Consider the following 16776-nt stretch of genomic DNA (forward strand, 5'->3'; position numbering starts at 1 on the left):
AAAAACTCAATAGATAGATTTAAAAAGTAACTTAGACCAAAATAATCTTTTATTCAACTGACCTGCCAGCTGGCAACTTTTAGCGACAATAGTTTTATATATTTTTGACGCCGGCATTTAAATTTTTTTCTTATAAACTTTATTGAATTTATACACATTTAAGTACAAGTTGCATAATACCCTCGATTGCGCAAGTAATTTTTTTTTTTTGCAAAAAGTTTATCAAAGTTAGAATTTAGGGAAAAGTTTAGCGAAACTCGGTCTAGTCCCGGTCGATTGACAACAAAACTCCCAAGCGAGCGGTAATTTATAAAACTCCTCAATCCTAATTATTTATTCAAACTCTGCTTGCATAGTCCGCTTATACTTAAATAAAAAAAAATTAATTATCTGATAAATTTGCATTCAAATAAAATTTTTAGTCACGTTTTTAAACAACGAAATATTTATTTTATTTATTTACTTCTTATTTCGGAAAATCAAATATTTTTTTTTTTTTTTTTTTTCATTAATAATTATCGTGGTTTCATAAAAAATTAATTAATGACGATAAAATATGTCAATTAATGATCTAATTAACAGATTTTGATTCTTTAAGTTTGAAATTTAAAAAAATTCTTAAAGTTTTAACAAAAAAAAAAAAAATTATAAATAATAAAAATTACAAAGATTGAAATATAAACAAAATATAAGTGAGAAACTGTACAATCATGCGAGGGTACTTTTTTGCATCACCCGTATTAGTCGATTATAGATAATTACAAATAAATAAATTAATTAATCAATCGAGTCGCGAGCGCTTTGAAAGCGCCGGTAGTTTTTATTGATAAATAAATAATAAAACGCGCGTTTAGTTACAAATTAATATAACATACAAATATATGACTATATATATTAATTTTAAATAAAATGATAAATTAAACGTAAGTAGTATTAAAAAAAAATTCGATGAAAATAAATTAATTGATCAATTAAAAAAAAAAAAAAACAAACTATCGCGCTATTTATTTAGATGATAGTAAAAAAAATCCGTTGCGTGGAGGATAATTAATTTTCCAAAGCAAAAAATAAAATACAAACTTTTCTCTCTTTATAACAAAAAAAAAAAAAAAGAAAAAAAAATTTTTCGACTTGCTTAATCTTTTACTAATTTTAGATTTATTAAATATCTTCACATAATTTTATTGATATGAATAAATAATAAAATATTAATTAGTAGAAAAAAAAAGTAAATGTGAGTTAAAATTTTGTACATGACACGTTTATGAAAAAATGTATTAAGAAGAAAATTCTCAGGCTGACGATACGTGAACTTATCACACAATGAGCTTTCAATTTCAATTGATATTTTAAATATATATATAATATTTAAAACCGCGCTGAGTTTATTATTATATTTATATTTTAGTTTTTTTTTTTTTTTTTAAATAAATAAGTGACTTTATTTATTAATTTATTTATTAATTGAACTAATGGGTGACGTTTATTTCAATTAGTATATGCTATACATATACAATTGTAAGCAGAGCAATTTAAAAAAATATTAATTGGTAAATAAATATATATATGAATGTATGAATTTAGTTGGATTACAATCTGTATAGCATATCAACGAAGATAAATTTATTACTCATAATAATAATAATTTATATTTATTATTATTATTGATGTTGATATATATACTAATTAACTTCCACAGTTAAAATTTTGAATAAATTAAAAAAATTAAAAAAAGGCAACTCTCAATGTCTGAAATTTTTTTAAAAAATAAAACTTATTAATTATTAATTATTAATCAAAATTTATTTTAAAAATTAATTAAGCAACCAACACTTCTTTCATTATCTCCAGTATTATAGTTAAAAATAATTTATAATTAAAAAAAAAATCCTAATAATTTAAAAATTAAATAGTTGGCCTTCATAAAAAAAAATTACGACAAAAAATAATCGGCGCATTTATATATTTCGCTTGTAAGTCAAGGGAACGTACTCTCAGTAAAATGATTAAAATAAAATTAAGTATTTCACAAATAAAAAAAAAAAAAAAAAAAAAAAAAAAATAAAACTCTGAGCTTTTCTATCGAGCTAGTAGAAAAAGACTATACTAGTCAGCCTTAAGTATATATACATATATAAGTATACATAAAAATATATACATACATACATATAAATATAAATATAAAAAACTAATTTCTCTTTTTGAACACTTTTTGCTCCAACACACGAGTAAATCCTAGTTCCCTTGATATTTAAAAATAAAAAAAAAAAATCGTCATTGACAATATTAATCGCTCGAAATGTGTAAAATAAAATTATTAATATTAAGACCAATGTATCGGGTGAGTTAACGTATGAGAAAAAAATTAATGATAAATATAAAATATGATAATTAATATATTATTTAATTAAACGTAATCACCCAGTACATCGCGATCTACAATCAATGGCCTATGTAATACGTTAGTGAATGTAAAAGTGTGGCGTTAATTAATGTCTTCAATAATAATAATTGACCTTTATAAATAAATAAATAAATAAATAAGTAGCCTTTTAAAAATATTTTAATTATTTATAATTCGCTAATTTATAAAATAAAATAATCCGTAATAATTATTAGCGAGTAAAAATACATTTAAATTCGTAACAATATTAATAAATTGCAGTGTGTCGATAACCGAGACCAGTAAAATGCAATTAATGTATTAATAAATTATTATTTTAATTATTTATTTAAATACCGTAATAAGCGGCAGTTAATTTTGGTAATTAAGTATTTAAATCGTAATAGTTAACTAAATAAATAAGGGTAATTAATATTTAAAAAATTATAATTAGATGAATGTGTTGAGTTAATAGTCATAATTAATGACAATTGTAATTAATTAATTAATTAATAATTTTATCATTTATTATTTAAATAAAAAAAAATAAACAGAAAAAAAATCTTTTGGCTCAGAAAATTTATTCTCGTTCCAAAAAATTTTTTTTTTTAATTAATCGGGCGAATCTAAATTTTTTGCGCCAAGAAATCCTTTTTTCTGTATATATATACGTAGAAAAAAAAGTTATCTTGAGTCAAGAAGATATTTTGAAATACAAACGTTTTCGAGAATTAAGTAAAAGTTTTTTTTTGAGCCAAAATTTGTCGGCCAACGAAAATTTCTACATTATCCGAAAAAATAGAAGTTTCAAAAAAAATTCTTGAATCAAGAATATTTACTTTCAATTGAAATTTTTTTTCTGTGTAAATGTATATAAATATGTAAACAATCGTCATGCACGTGTGAATGATTGAAAATATTTATCACGTTATTTTATTTTCTCACAAAAATTAATTTAAAAAAATTTGCAATTTTCAAAAGTTATAAAATTTAAAAATTAGTACGCAAGTTCAAATATAAATTAACAATTTATCAAGTTGATTATTAATATTTATTTAAATAAATAATTTATCATTAATGCAGTTGTCAGATAATTTCGCTGTACATACTATCAAAATTGTGTGCAACACACGAAATTAAATAATAAATAATTAGCTCAAGCATGTGTAGATAATTAAAAAATATAAAAGTAAACAAATATATGAATTCTTGTTGGCTTGTGATATATATTTAATAATCGATCGGTTTACAAAAACACGTGCATTCAAGCCTTCCTCTCATTAAATCCTCAATACAAGCAAAATAGTTTAAATAATTATTTAAATTAATTACTAACATATTTAATTATTTAATTATTAGGAAAAATACTAGAATATATAAATATATAAATATATTGTCTTTGTTATATTGTTAATGGCGAGTGAATGCACAAGTTTTTCTGTGAATTGCGTGATGAAATATAAAATCCGATATCAATTTAAATTAAAAAAAGAAAAATAATTATTTAGAATTTTCTGATTAATATTTGATTTTTTTGACTTTAATTGAGCTACTGTTTATTTATTTATTTATTAATTAGTTTGAGATAATTAATAGCAAGTGAAGATTTTAATTTATGAATAAAAGATTAAATGATTAAATATAAAGTTTTGATGATAAACGAATAATAAAATAAATCAGCAATACTGTGCGCGGTAGTTAAATATAAATAATAAATAAATTAATTGATTACTGTACTTATACTTTAATAAATGTGTAATTAAGGGTGCAACTTGGATGCGAAATAAATTTTAAATATTATGTAATTATTAATGATAATTATATTGATAATAATAATATTAATAATAATTATTATTATTAATATTATTATTATAAGGAAAAAATATATAAATGAGTTGAGATTTATTAATTATCTAGAGTAAGGAAAGAATATTATCGTCTTTGCTTAATGGTTTTTTCTTTAAGTATAAAGGAATAGTTAATTATTTATGGAATATTCATTGTCATATTCATCCGTTCATTGTTATGTCATAGTTATTATTTATTATTATATTATAAAGAAAGAAACACATGAAGAATAAATAAATTTAAAAAATTGAATTTTGTTGTTTAATTTATGATTCATTTAATCCTTCAGGAAATTTCAATTAAGATTTAAACTGTGAGAGACTTGGTTTGCGCGGCAAAATTGGAATTTTGAAATTCTAGTTCCCAAAAGAAAAGATGAAAAGATATAAACAGATAATTTTATAGATAAACATCAAAATTAAAATTACAATGTGAAATTCCAATATCTAATTATCTGACTAATTGATTTAATTCCTAAGATAAATTTATACACAACAATTGGGACAACCCATACGCATACCCATACACATAAGTCTGAACTGTTCTAGGTCTCTATAAATTTTTTTCCTCCAGTATATTATATCATTTTACTTTGAGAAAGTCACAGATATAATGTCAGATGGTAATCACGAGGAAATATGAGAAGAAAATATGAAATTGACAGCCAGAGCAGATGCCCATACACATACCTAGACACAAACCAGACACATGCCAGACACATGAGTCTGAGACTGGTCCAGGTCCCTAAAAATTTTTTTCCTCCAGTATTTTATATTATTTTACTTTGAGAAAGTCACAGAAATGATGTCGGATCGTAATCAAAGATAAATAAAAAATAATACAAGTATATTTTAAACAAACGATGCAGTAGTTAGCCGACGTCTCACAATTTTTGATTTTTTTAGAAAATCGATAAATTAGAAAAAAAAAAAAAATATATATATATATATATATATATATATATATATATATATATATATATATATATTTAAAATCAACGCACCTATAGTATTTTCAATTTTCTTCTTGTGCATACTTTTATTTTTATTTATTATGATTCATCGTTCCGAAAAAACTCAGAAATTGATTAAAAATTGGAGACATATTAAAATCTATTTATTAAAACATAATGTCGGCAGAATATGATAAAAATATTTAAATTATTAAGAAAAAAAAACACTTGAGTGTTTGAACAAACCTTGGCGAGGAAATAATATGCAGAAGGGTGTCCTAATACACTTGGAGATTTGAATTAAATTGCTCCAAGTGTATTGCAGCTAAAAAACGTCACTTAACTGCTATTTCCCCACCAGACGATGCCAGATGATTTGGATCAAGAACTTGGAAGTTGTCAGCATCAGCATCAGCCATCAGCAGCACCTCACACTAGCACTCAACACAACACTTTACACTCACTCAACACTTTGCACAACTTTCATTTTACAAACACTGCACAATTTAATTAAAGAATAATGAGCAACAAATTTAATGGACAATTACTCGACGTAACTGCGATACTGAGTTTTAATTCAAACGTATCGAAAGATCTGAACTACTACTGCCATTTTCTATGATACTAACTGCCGCTATAGAACCGTCAGTTGCTACAACGCAATCGATTTTACGACTCATTGACCGCTCCCACTCTAACAAAAATTTAAACCTCGAATACAGTGACGCACAGTAGCGCCATCTTGGCGCGTAATTTGAAAATCGAAATTTCATCATTTTACTAAAAATTGTTTGTGTCAATAATTATATTAATTAGGATACATTCGAAAATGATCTAGCTCTTGCTCTTGCTATATGACTCCGCTTGGCTAGAGCTAGAGCTATAACACTTCTGAATGCACCCATAATTTAAAAAATTATTTGAATAAATTTTTTCAAAATGGCGGCATAAAAAAATGTGAAAAAAAAAAAAATTATTTTTACACTAATCATTTGGTAAAAAAAATTGAAAACTATACACTAATGATCACTGATAACTTTTCAACACTCTTGTTTATAAATAATAATTAATAAAAGTCACTTACACGGATTATAAATTTATGTAGCGAACGACAACGACCACCGGTAGCCGAATAATGGAAAAGACGCAGCGAATTATTTAAATTACTTTTTTGACTATTTATGTTTCGAGTACCGATTAAATTATTATTACAAAATGACCAATGAGTGGTCAAAATCATTTAGAAACACAAGTTATAATTTATTTAAACGAAAAAACCATAAATTATAATTATTTATTCACGAGCTAAAAAGATTTCGAATTACTGAGATGGTGGCGGAGTGAAGTTGGATACACAACAGGCGCACTTGTGGCGTCGGTTAAAATGACTTGCGCAGTACTGATATAATTGGGTTGCGCGTGCGCCTTGAGCTTATTTCAAAGTACTCGGAGCCAGTCTCCCGCTGAATCGAGCGTCTCAGTGTCGTTCTCATCTAAACTTGTTAAAATAATTTATTAAATTATCGTGTCGTTTTATTATAAATCTAATACTACTTTTGAATTATTATTTTTGTAATGAGGAATATTCTAAGATATTTAATTATGTGTTAGTAAGTGTAAGTTATTAAATAAATTAAATTCAGTGCTGGCTTAGTTCTCAGGTTCTCGGATTATTTAGCGCCATGTTTGTTGTCGGAATTTTAAAACGGGAATGAAAGTAATTAAATGTTTTCTTTTATTATAAATAATATAATTAAGTGATTGTTATAATTTGGTGATTAATTGATTGTGATAATTGAATTTTTTAGTACGTGCTTATGTGTTTAATTTATTCATTTCTTGATCGTAATGTACCAGCTCTGGTAGCGAAAAATGAAAATGGCGGGAAGCGTGAGTAAATTTAAAAAAAACTATTGATTAAAATTTTTTATTGACTAATTATAATTATGGATCAAAATTCTAACAATTATAATATTATTTTTTATTTTATTCAATATAAATATTTCATTAATTTGTTGGCAAAATTAAATTTCAAATCTTCCCTCGTAATTTTAAAGAGGGCGCTATAACCCAACCGTCAACATAAACAAATCTGATACATTTGTTTATTTTTATATTTAAAGATAATTAATTAATTTGAAAATATGAATCAATAAAAAGAATAAAGTATAAATAATTAATATTTAAATACAAGCATTCATACTAATGATTTATGAAAAAATTAGCGACAATTATTTATTTAATTACTAAGTATTAAAAAAATTGATAAATTTCATGTAAGTAATTATTTAATAATTTTATTAATTAATATTTATCATATTTTTATCAGAGCTCGAAAATCTAATGCCCGTCAAAATACGTACCAACATGACATCCTTATTTTTCATATTCTAACATATATATTTTTATACAAGTAAAAATATGAATACTTAATACAATATGTATAATTTATTAATCAGTACACTACAATTTATTATAATTACAATAATAAATTTATTTAATTATAATTATTATTATTATTTACTATCTCACTTAGTTGTTACCCGTGTACGTTTGTCCCAGGAAAAGTTTGCACCATACGAGCGAGGTTTAGGATCATCAACATTTGGCTTTTGAATAAAATAATTCCATTTCATTTTTTTACAATGATCGATAGCTTCATCCACCGATGCGAAATCAACTTTCACATTCGACATTGGATCCCCGCTAATTAATTCAAATCAATAAATTAATTTATTTACATCTTAAAATCTCGACCTAGACAACTTTGGCTCCTTGGGAAGACATTGAAAAATCACTAAATTTTTTTCGTAGTCTAAGAACTGGTCCAAATTACCCAGATCGCCAAAGATAACCAGGTCGACTAGTCAATTAATTAGTGATTAGATTATAAACTAAATAACAACTTACGTTGATGACCAGCCCATCAAATTATTTTCCCAGCGTTCGCGGTTATCAAAGTCGATTTGCCAGAAATTGATATTATTTGTACCAGACTGCATTGCATTTTTAGCTGGTTGGTAAATACGAACTGTGCGGGTTTTTATGTGTTCTTCGGGTACCCCAGATACAATCGAAATATCATCTGGCTCATCAACCGTTATCAGCTGACGACGATCCGCACGTCTGAGCTCTTCAGCTTCTGGACTTGTTAGTAAATTATGGACATCTTTTGGTACAGGGACTGGTTGCTTTGCTTTGTCTAATTTAGTGGAACTTAGCGACAATGCTCGAGTACATCTAAAAAAAATGTCAATTCATTATTTGATATCGACACTAGCTGACGTCTAATAATTTTTAGATTTTTTTAAAAAACGATAACATAAAAAAAAATATATTCGGAAAAATTGCACCTGTAGTTTTTTTAATTTTCTATTTGTGTGTTTTTTCAGTTTTATTTTTTTTTATGATTTGTTGGAAAAAAATCAAAAAATCATTAATTGTCTGCTGACCAGTATCATATTTATTATCTAAATGTCAATTATTTTATTATATTTAAATTTGTAAAATCAGCTGGTAGCTGAACCTTACGTAAGTTAGGTTATAAATTTTGGAAAAAAATAACTGAGCGCAAAAAAAAAATTTTGATATTTGTAAACAAATTTTGAGATTTACTTACTCGGTACCAGATAATTTAGTGATACAATTTTTAATTAATAGTCCGGAATTCATTTTCTCAACATGTAAACCGTAGCGTAGAATAACAGAAGCCGCCATTTTTTTATTCTGTCACTAATCAAGGTCGTTTGTGCGCGCATGCGCGGAAATTAGTACGCGCGGCGCGGGATTTTTGAATTTAAAAATCTGGAAAGTTTTTAATTTTTTAACTGATGTTTTTAGGAGATGTAGATTCCGATAAAATAGAAATCGAAGTGATAGATCATAAGTATTCGAGTAAAATGACTTTTTAAATTCCAATGATATAAATGTTATCTATTTTTTTTTTTTACTGATAAATTACTATCAAAATTTTGAAATAATTTCTCACAACTTTTAAATCAAAGATTTATTCAAATGACTAAAAACTACAAGCGATTATAAAAATTACGCAGATTTTTTTTTCGCGGGCTTTTGTAAAATATTTAAAAATAATTTAAAAAAAATCTTTTATAAATTAAACATTGAATTGGATTTTAATTAACATAACAATATTCAAAATTTGAATAAAAAACTTAAAAAATATAATTTTTAATCCTTCGATTATTTACCAAAAAAAAAAATGTCTAATTACATTTACTATTCAAATTTATCTCTATTAGAAAAATGTAATTAAATCAATTTACCTTATAATTAATTTAAAAAAAATTCTCCCTTAGTAATTAAAAAATAAATAATATTAATAAAAGTATAATTAATAATCGAATTAAAATTTTATGAATATCAATACGCATGCCCGTATCCTTCGACTTTTCGTAGTAAAAGTGTTGACTTTTCTCTCAATTTTTCCGGCGAGGTAGTAATGGAGCAAAAAATATATAAAGTTTAATTGAAAAGTCGACATATATTTTTTTGAACATATATATTATTACCAGTACTAATACAGAAGAGATTATTTGTCAGGTGGTTTTAATGTGAGAGCTCGATAACAAATGTTATCGCACAAGGACAAGGAGTTTGCGCTATAAAGGATTTTAAAGTATGGCGGATAGTGTAAGTGATGTAATAATATATCTATATCAGTCAATAGTTTTTTTTTTTTCACTCATTGTCAATATAAATCAATACACTGTAAAAAATCCGGAGTGAATCCGGATGTCATCTGAACCCAAATTCACTTCGTCACTCAGAGTGACTCCGATTCCAGAGTAAAAAAAAACTCCGTACAAGAGTAAATAAGGAGATGGTTTTTACTCCCATTCGGAGTAAATTTCACTCCGAGGAATTAAAATAAACAGTCACCTGTTCCAGGTTTAATCCGCTTTCACTCTGAAAATTTTTTACAGTATACCGGCCATTGTTATTACTATTGATAATTATATTTATTTTTTTTTCAGGATGCATTTGTAAAACGATTTTTACTCATATTTATTTTACTACTAACGATAAATTTAATAAACTCACGACATATTATTACTAAAAGAAATTATAGCGACCAAAGTGTACGAGGATATTTAGCAGAAGTAATTATTTTTAAATTTTATTGTTTTTTTTTTTTTTTTTTTTTTGAAACAATTTTTCTAAAATGTAGGCAATTATTGTTCTAATTATTAAATTTGGATGTAAATAAAATTTTGAAATTGAATATTAATTAATAATTATTTATGATAAATAGAGAACTTGTTGGTGGAATGAAGTATGCAAAGAAGAATTTCACAGCAAATTTCGTTGCCGCTGTCCTAGATATTCTTACTGCCGTGCACCAGGAAAATATTATGACGCTCGATGCAGTATAACACTCACTGGCTATATATGGACACAACCGGAAATGTCGATAGCAACAGAAGCTGATAAATAAAACGCGAAAAAAAAAATTATTTCGTATGAATCTTTCGATAATCAAAACAATAATCACATAATTTAATTGTATTAATAAACTATCAGCAACTACCCTGTCTTTCAAACGTAATTATAATTTTAATGCATGTATAAGTAAGAATAATAATTATCCGTTGGATAAAATGCTTAGTACGTAATCCTAACGTACACTGCCTGTGATTTGTTCTAAAATTCTTCATGTTAATAAATTTGTCTATTGTTATGTATTAAATTTTAATAAAGTTAATTTACTCGTTGAGTAAAAATAATTTATTGTTAATTACAAATGTAAGAGTTAAATAAAAATTCAAAAAAATAATTATCGGTCTTATAAAAATTTTTTTAATTTACTACTTTTATTAAGGTATTGAAATTAGTCTACTAATTTTTTTATTTTTTTTAAAACCATAAATTAAAAAAAAAATATTTTTAAAAAATGCACTTGTAGTTTTTTGAATTTTCTATATGCGCATATTTTTTATTTATTTTTTTTTTAATTGAATTATTGAAAAAAAACCCGAAAATTGTAAATTCCCTGGGAACCTCAGGATGATTTTGAAATTAACAGACAATTGAAAAGCTTAGAATTTTTGTTTTGACAATTTAAAAAAATGCACATGTAGAAAATTAAAAAATCTACAAGTGCATTTTTCATAAATATTTTTTTTTTTATAATTTATCGTTTTTAAAAAAATCCTAAAATTATTAGACATCAGCTGACCAATATCATACCTCAGGATCATATTTTATTTTTTTTTTCACAATTTAAATTATTAATTAAAATAATTTCTACGTAATTTTCAATAAAAAAATAAATAAAAATTAACCAAACAATTAAATTACAGTGGGAGATATTTCTAGATCTCGAGCTCTATTGATCGTCCTAATGTCCTTGGAAAGACCCTGGACGGGTGCCAAGTGCATAAAATCACGTGACCAAGTACTTCAATTACGCTCACATTAATTAACTAAATAAATTGGTTTCAAAATTAATTAATTAATTAAATTTTAATTTTTTTTGAGCTAAAAAAATAACTAAAACTACAAGATATTCAAAGATATATTTTAAAAAATAAATTGCATTAAATATTGAGCTAAAATACTCCTGCGCAATAGTATCGATTAAACTGAGCTCCTGGATTTTCCGGAAGAACCAAGGGCCTGGTGGGTTGCATCTGATTCTGGACCGAGTGCAGTTGGTCACGAACAATCCATGGCGCAGCTTGTTCACCAACTGCCACTCTTAGTTTTTTGTTTTCTTAATATATTTTAATAATTTATTAACTTACTGCTTTTTTTAAAAATACATTATTTTAAAATTCAATTTTATTTATTTTTAAAAAATGATTTTTAATTTTTAATATTCAAATTCAATTATCTGGTTTTCGACGTAAAATAACTTGGAACTTACATATATTCATCAGTTAGTAAGTTGATATTATAAATAAATTTAAAAAAAATTTTATATATTTATTTCTAATTACTGATTCATTTATTTTATCATTATAGAAAAAAAATATAAACTACCTCTCTTGATCATCATCATTGAGCTCAAGAAGAAAAAGACTGCCATGGATGTCTTTGTCTTCTTGAGACCAATGTCTGCGACACTAAAATCTTCTCGTTAAAATAACAAATCATCGGTTAATCATTCATCTTAAAAAATAATTCATTACCACAATATCACTCGTCTTAATTACTTTACTTGTCTAAATAGTAATCCAAATAAAAAAACCTAAATTAAAAATCAACCAAGATACCAAGGTACATTTGGAATAAAGTAATTGAGCGCCTGCGTGCATTATTGATCGCACCAGAAGTGACTAGTCCTTTGAAAGCGATCTGCGTCATAGCAGATCCCCAGACCCAGTTAAATATCTGGGAGTTGTCACCAGTTGCTGATAAACTACGATCATGAGTGCAAGGAAAGAAAAAAGTATCGTAATCTGTATCTTTTTACTGTTCCTTGGACCAGTGTCTAGTTATGTAATTAATCCGTATCGTCATCCTGAGCTCCTGTCGAATGTCGTCGATGAGCTGCTGGATCTGTTGACTGTAAGATTTTTTTTATTTTTTATTTTATTTTATTTTATTAAATTAAATTAAATAATTCATTTTTTTTTTTTAAGGACAAAGGAAGAAAAATCAATGAACAGACTCAGCAGCTGTATCCTGAAGAAAATACCATATGGAAAACACCCAAAGGTCTTGGACAAATAACTGGAGTTGGAGTTGATCCTGCAGGTAATCCTGTGATATTTCATCGCGGTGATAGATCCTGGGATTATGGGTAAGTAATTTTATTTTTTTTTTTTTTATTTAAATTATATTTTATTGACCTATGGGTTATTTTTTTTTTTTTTTTTTTTTTTTTAAGGAGCTTTGATGATACGTTTAAATTCCGTGAATCATTTAGAGGACCTATTACTCAAGACACTGTCCTCACATTAAACCCACGAAGCGGCTCGGTGGAGAGTTCATGGGGTTCTAATATGTTCTATTTGCCCCATGGACTTCACATCGATTCTCGCGGCAATGTATGGTTAACAGACGTTGCACTGCATCAAGTATTCAAAGTAAATTTTTTATTATTTTCTATTGACCTATTGACCTCTAAAAAAAAGTTTAGCGGATTTTTATTTTTTAGGGGTTGAAAAAATTTTTTTTTAGTGTATGGAAATAAATCTGATCAAATAATTCATTTTAAAAAAATTTTATTGCAAAATTAAATTTTCAATTTGACAATTTTTTTTCTTAAAAAAAATGTCTAATGAAAAAATGGAGTAAAAAAAAATTTATAACTATGAGCCTTAAAAAATATTCCGCTAATTATTTCATGGCCATTAATGGGTTTACAATAAAAAAAATAAGCTGAGTAAATAAACAACTGAAATATTGATACGTATGTTTAGTTCACACCCGGTTCAACAAACCCTGACTTGATCCTAGGCGAAGCATTAACCCCCGGTTCAGATAATGACCACTTTTGCCAACCAACATCTGTCGCTGTTGCTAAAACTGGAGAAATAGTCGTAGCTGATGGCTACTGTAACAATAGAATTATTGTATTTGATCCATTCGGAAATATCATAAACATTATACCACAACCTGGAGGTAATTTTAATTATTTAATTATTATCATTATTACTAACTATCTAAATTTTTCCATTCGAACCCTACCGCCGGTAAAAAAAAAGTTATTAATCAGATTTTTTATTTTACAAAATAATTTTCCAGAATTTGTAGCTCTCCGAGTACCACATGCTTTAACGATCCTCGAGCAGGGTGACGTCTGCGTAGCTGATCGTGAGAACATGAGGGTAATTTGTATGTCACTTCGTGAAGGTTTTCCACCAGATAACGACGAGGATAAGCGAGGACCACCCTTAACGCTTCATGCACCTGATCTCGGTAGAGTTTTTGCTGTCGCTTCTCATGGTATGTAATAACACTTACGCATATATACATATATATAATATATACTGGGCATTACAGTGCCCAGTAATTCCATAGACAATGTTTCTGGCTCTAATGTATGAGCATTAAAGCTTGAAACTATTAAAGCAAATAAAAGTTAATGTCTTGCATACGTATAATTTCTTTAACTTTTTATTTTTTTTCAAGGTAACACAATTTATGCTGTTAATGGACCTACTTCGCCTATGATTCCTGTCAGAGGGTTCATCATGGATCCCAATAGCGAAACTGTTTTCGGACATTGGGCTCCCACTTCAGGCGTAATTATTTTTTTTTAGTTTTAATTGAACACAAGCAATTAGTTATTTAATTAATTAATATATTTATTTATTTATTTTACAGATGTTTACACAACCTCACGCAATGACGATTTCACCAAACGCTACAGAACTTTACGTAACTGAAATAGGACCCAATCGCATTTGGAAATTCGACCTTGTAAAAAATTCATCACAACAGGAAACACCTCTAGAGTAAAAATAAAATCTTTAAAATAAATAATAAAAGTAGGGTAGGGTATGACGGGATACAAAAACCGAAAAACAAAAATATTAATTTTTTTTCAGGATCAGAATTTTTTTTTTTGATTTTACGATATTCAAAAGATACAATTTTTTTTTTAAAGAAAATTTTCCAAAAAATTGAACTTTTATCAAAATCAGTTACCAAAAATTATTTGGGCTGCGCCCGTATTCCGTCGGCCCGCTCGTCTAAAATTACTAAATATTTTTTATCATGATTTTGATTATGTCTTTTTCGATCAATATCATGCATTTACATCTCACTGAACTCAGGAAATTATTATTATATATAAATATAAATATACGTCTAATATTAATGAAAAAAAAAAAAAATCAGGTGCTAAAAATTAATATTTAATGATTACATAAATTAATTAATTAATTAAAAAAAAATGATTATTATTTTGATTGTAATGAGTGAAAGTATGTACTCTGGGGTTATTATATTATATTATATATATTTGAGCATGTTATGTGATACAAGTAGTTCAGGAAATTTGAAATTTTTAATTAACATAAGAAAGTATAATAATATTAATAATAATAATAATAACAATAATAATAATCATCGTAATCACGTCACATACGGTTTCAAAAACTTAAAAAAATACTGCAAGAATTTTTAACTAATAGAATTGTTGTAATTTTTTTTTGAGTTTTCCGCTTTCATGTGACGTCAGTATTTTTTATTAACAAAGATATTTATTTTAAAATGGTGCTTCAATGAAAAAAAAAAATAACAATACAATAAAATAAAAAAAAAAAAAATAAGTGATTTCGATGCAAAATTAATGAATAAAAAAAATTATATGAAATAGCAGTAAATAAAAAAATTTTAAAAAATTAGCAGAGGTAACAGGTCAGCAAACTTGATGCAAAATCACGTCTTATGAGTCTTGAAAAATAGAATATATCAAGATAAATATTGAAGTTGGTAAATAAAAAACAGTCTGAAGAAAAACGTACTGTCAGTTTACTCTGACGCAGTCGTTGCGCAGTCGGAAAAAAATAACAAAAAAAAAAGTATTTAATAATTTAAAAATTTTTTTTCAATGTTCGGGTGAGGAAGTGGTTTTTTTAATTTAAAAAAAAAAAGTTTTGAGTTTTTGTTAAAAAAAAAAATTAATAAACCGAAGCTGTTTAAATTGGAGCTGAAAAAAGTGAATAAATAATTAATTGTTTAATTAATTACTAAGTTAAGAACACCTACTAATAAATAATAATACGATTTAGCTGATAATTAAAAATTGTAATTAAACAATTAATTATTTATTCTTTTATTCTCGCTACAATTTTTTCTTCCGGACAGCTTTGGTAGAAATAAGGATTTAAGCATCAAAAGGGCATTAAAACCACTTCTGTATAAAAGTTACCAAAGTAGACCGATAAAATGTAATGACATTAATTGTAAAATAATTAGTGTCATTGTGTTTTGTTGGTTTAAACAAAAATAAATTAATTAATTTAAAAAAGTTAAAAAGATAATAACAACTACACGCACACTTATCGCACACGATTGTCACGTGGTAAACTTGCAAATTTATTTAAAATTAAAAATGTTAAATTGGAGTGGAATAGCAAGTTTTCGCGTGCGCGTTAACGCACAGAAGACATAACATTTTGTGTATTTATTAGAATTTCGATCTTTATTATTTTGAAATTGTTTGTAGGAATTTAATAATAGAAATTCAGAAAATAATAATTAAGTGAAAATTTTAATTATTTTTTTTTTATCACGTCGCCGAAAATTAATTGCTCATGGTTTCTGTGAAAAGTTTTCTTTGTAATTAGAGTTACATCATTAATTAATAATTAACTTTACTAAAATCCGTTGACATTCTGAAAGATTAAAAAATTCCATAAAAGAAATTAATTTGGCAGCAAACTATAAGGCGACATTACGCTACTTGTCGAAAAAATTTAAATGTGAACAAAATGTCCGAACCTCAATGTTGCCAAGTTGCTCTTTTATTCAAAGGCTTGCATTAGTTCTTCACTGTGTCGTGCTTGCAGATTTGGCAACATCTGACTCAATTTAACACCGCGGCGCGCTCACTATGCGAGTGACAAAAAGCGGGAAAATCGAGCGAGTTACCAATAGGATTAATCAAAAAGGAGAG

General features: G+C 26.1%; 3 protein-coding genes across 4 annotated transcripts; 2 read left to right on the plus strand and 1 right to left on the minus strand.

Moving 5' to 3' along the window:
- Positions 1-7609: 7609 nt before the first annotated feature.
- LOC103569598 (NADH dehydrogenase [ubiquinone] iron-sulfur protein 4, mitochondrial) lies at positions 7610-8900 on the minus strand. Its single transcript, XM_008546957.2, has 3 exons — positions 8803-8900; positions 8094-8423; positions 7610-7889 (listed from the first exon to the last, which is right to left on the minus strand). Exons 1-3 carry the CDS (start codon positions 8898-8900, stop codon positions 7712-7714), a joined length of 606 nt encoding a protein of 201 aa, XP_008545179.1. The 3' UTR covers positions 7610-7711.
- A 742-nt stretch (positions 8901-9642) lies between these two features.
- On the plus strand, positions 9643-10714 carry LOC103570255 (uncharacterized). Its single transcript, XM_014440012.1, has 3 exons — positions 9643-9833; positions 10178-10303; positions 10456-10714. The coding sequence occupies exons 1-3, from the start codon at positions 9822-9824 to the stop codon at positions 10636-10638; spliced, it is 321 nt and encodes a 106-aa protein (XP_014295498.1). The 5' UTR covers positions 9643-9821; the 3' UTR covers positions 10639-10714.
- Positions 10715-11879: 1165 nt separating this feature from the next.
- Positions 11880-14990, plus strand: LOC103569578 (peptidyl-alpha-hydroxyglycine alpha-amidating lyase 2). 2 transcript variants are annotated; one of them, XM_008546938.2, is made up of 8 exons: positions 11880-12085; positions 12168-12713; positions 12788-12948; positions 13036-13234; positions 13571-13772; positions 13896-14096; positions 14283-14395; positions 14478-14990. In XM_008546938.2, exons 2-8 carry the CDS (start codon positions 12573-12575, stop codon positions 14610-14612), a joined length of 1152 nt encoding a protein of 383 aa, XP_008545160.1. In that variant the 5' UTR covers positions 11880-12085; positions 12168-12572; the 3' UTR covers positions 14613-14990. The 2 variants fall into 2 exon arrangements, with proteins under 2 accessions (XP_008545160.1, XP_008545169.1); XM_008546947.2 differs by having other exon boundaries at positions 12376-12713.
- Positions 14991-16776: the final 1786 nt, after the last annotated feature.

This window comes from Microplitis demolitor, chromosome 1, assembly GCF_026212275.2.
Source record: "Microplitis demolitor isolate Queensland-Clemson2020A chromosome 1, iyMicDemo2.1a, whole genome shotgun sequence".
Taxonomy (NCBI): Eukaryota; Metazoa; Arthropoda; class Insecta; order Hymenoptera; family Braconidae; genus Microplitis; species Microplitis demolitor.

Excerpts from the sequence above, each read along its gene's own strand:
- LOC103569598 (XM_008546957.2), bottom strand. The coding sequence starts at position 8,900 with ATGGCGGCTTCTGTTATTCTACGCTACGGTTTACATGTTGAGAAAATG. Across the intron at positions 8,424-8,802 it reads ACTAAATTATCTGGTACCGA|ATGTACTCGAGCATTGTCGC; the intron begins GTAAGTAAATCT and ends CATTTTTTTTAG. Across the intron at positions 7,890-8,093 it reads TTGATGGGCTGGTCATCAAC|CGGGGATCCAATGTCGAATG; the intron begins GTAAGTTGTTAT and ends TGAATTAATTAG.
- LOC103570255 (XM_014440012.1), top strand. Across the intron at positions 10,304-10,455 it reads TACGAGGATATTTAGCAGAA|AGAACTTGTTGGTGGAATGA; the intron begins GTAATTATTTTT and ends TATGATAAATAG.
- LOC103569578 (XM_008546938.2), top strand. The coding sequence starts at position 12,573 with ATGAGTGCAAGGAAAGAAAAAAGTATCGTAATCTGTATCTTTTTACTG. Across the intron at positions 12,949-13,035 it reads GATAGATCCTGGGATTATGG|GAGCTTTGATGATACGTTTA; the intron begins GTAAGTAATTTT and ends TTTTTTTTTAAG. Across the intron at positions 14,097-14,282 it reads TTTTGCTGTCGCTTCTCATG|GTAACACAATTTATGCTGTT; the intron begins GTATGTAATAAC and ends TTTTTTTTCAAG.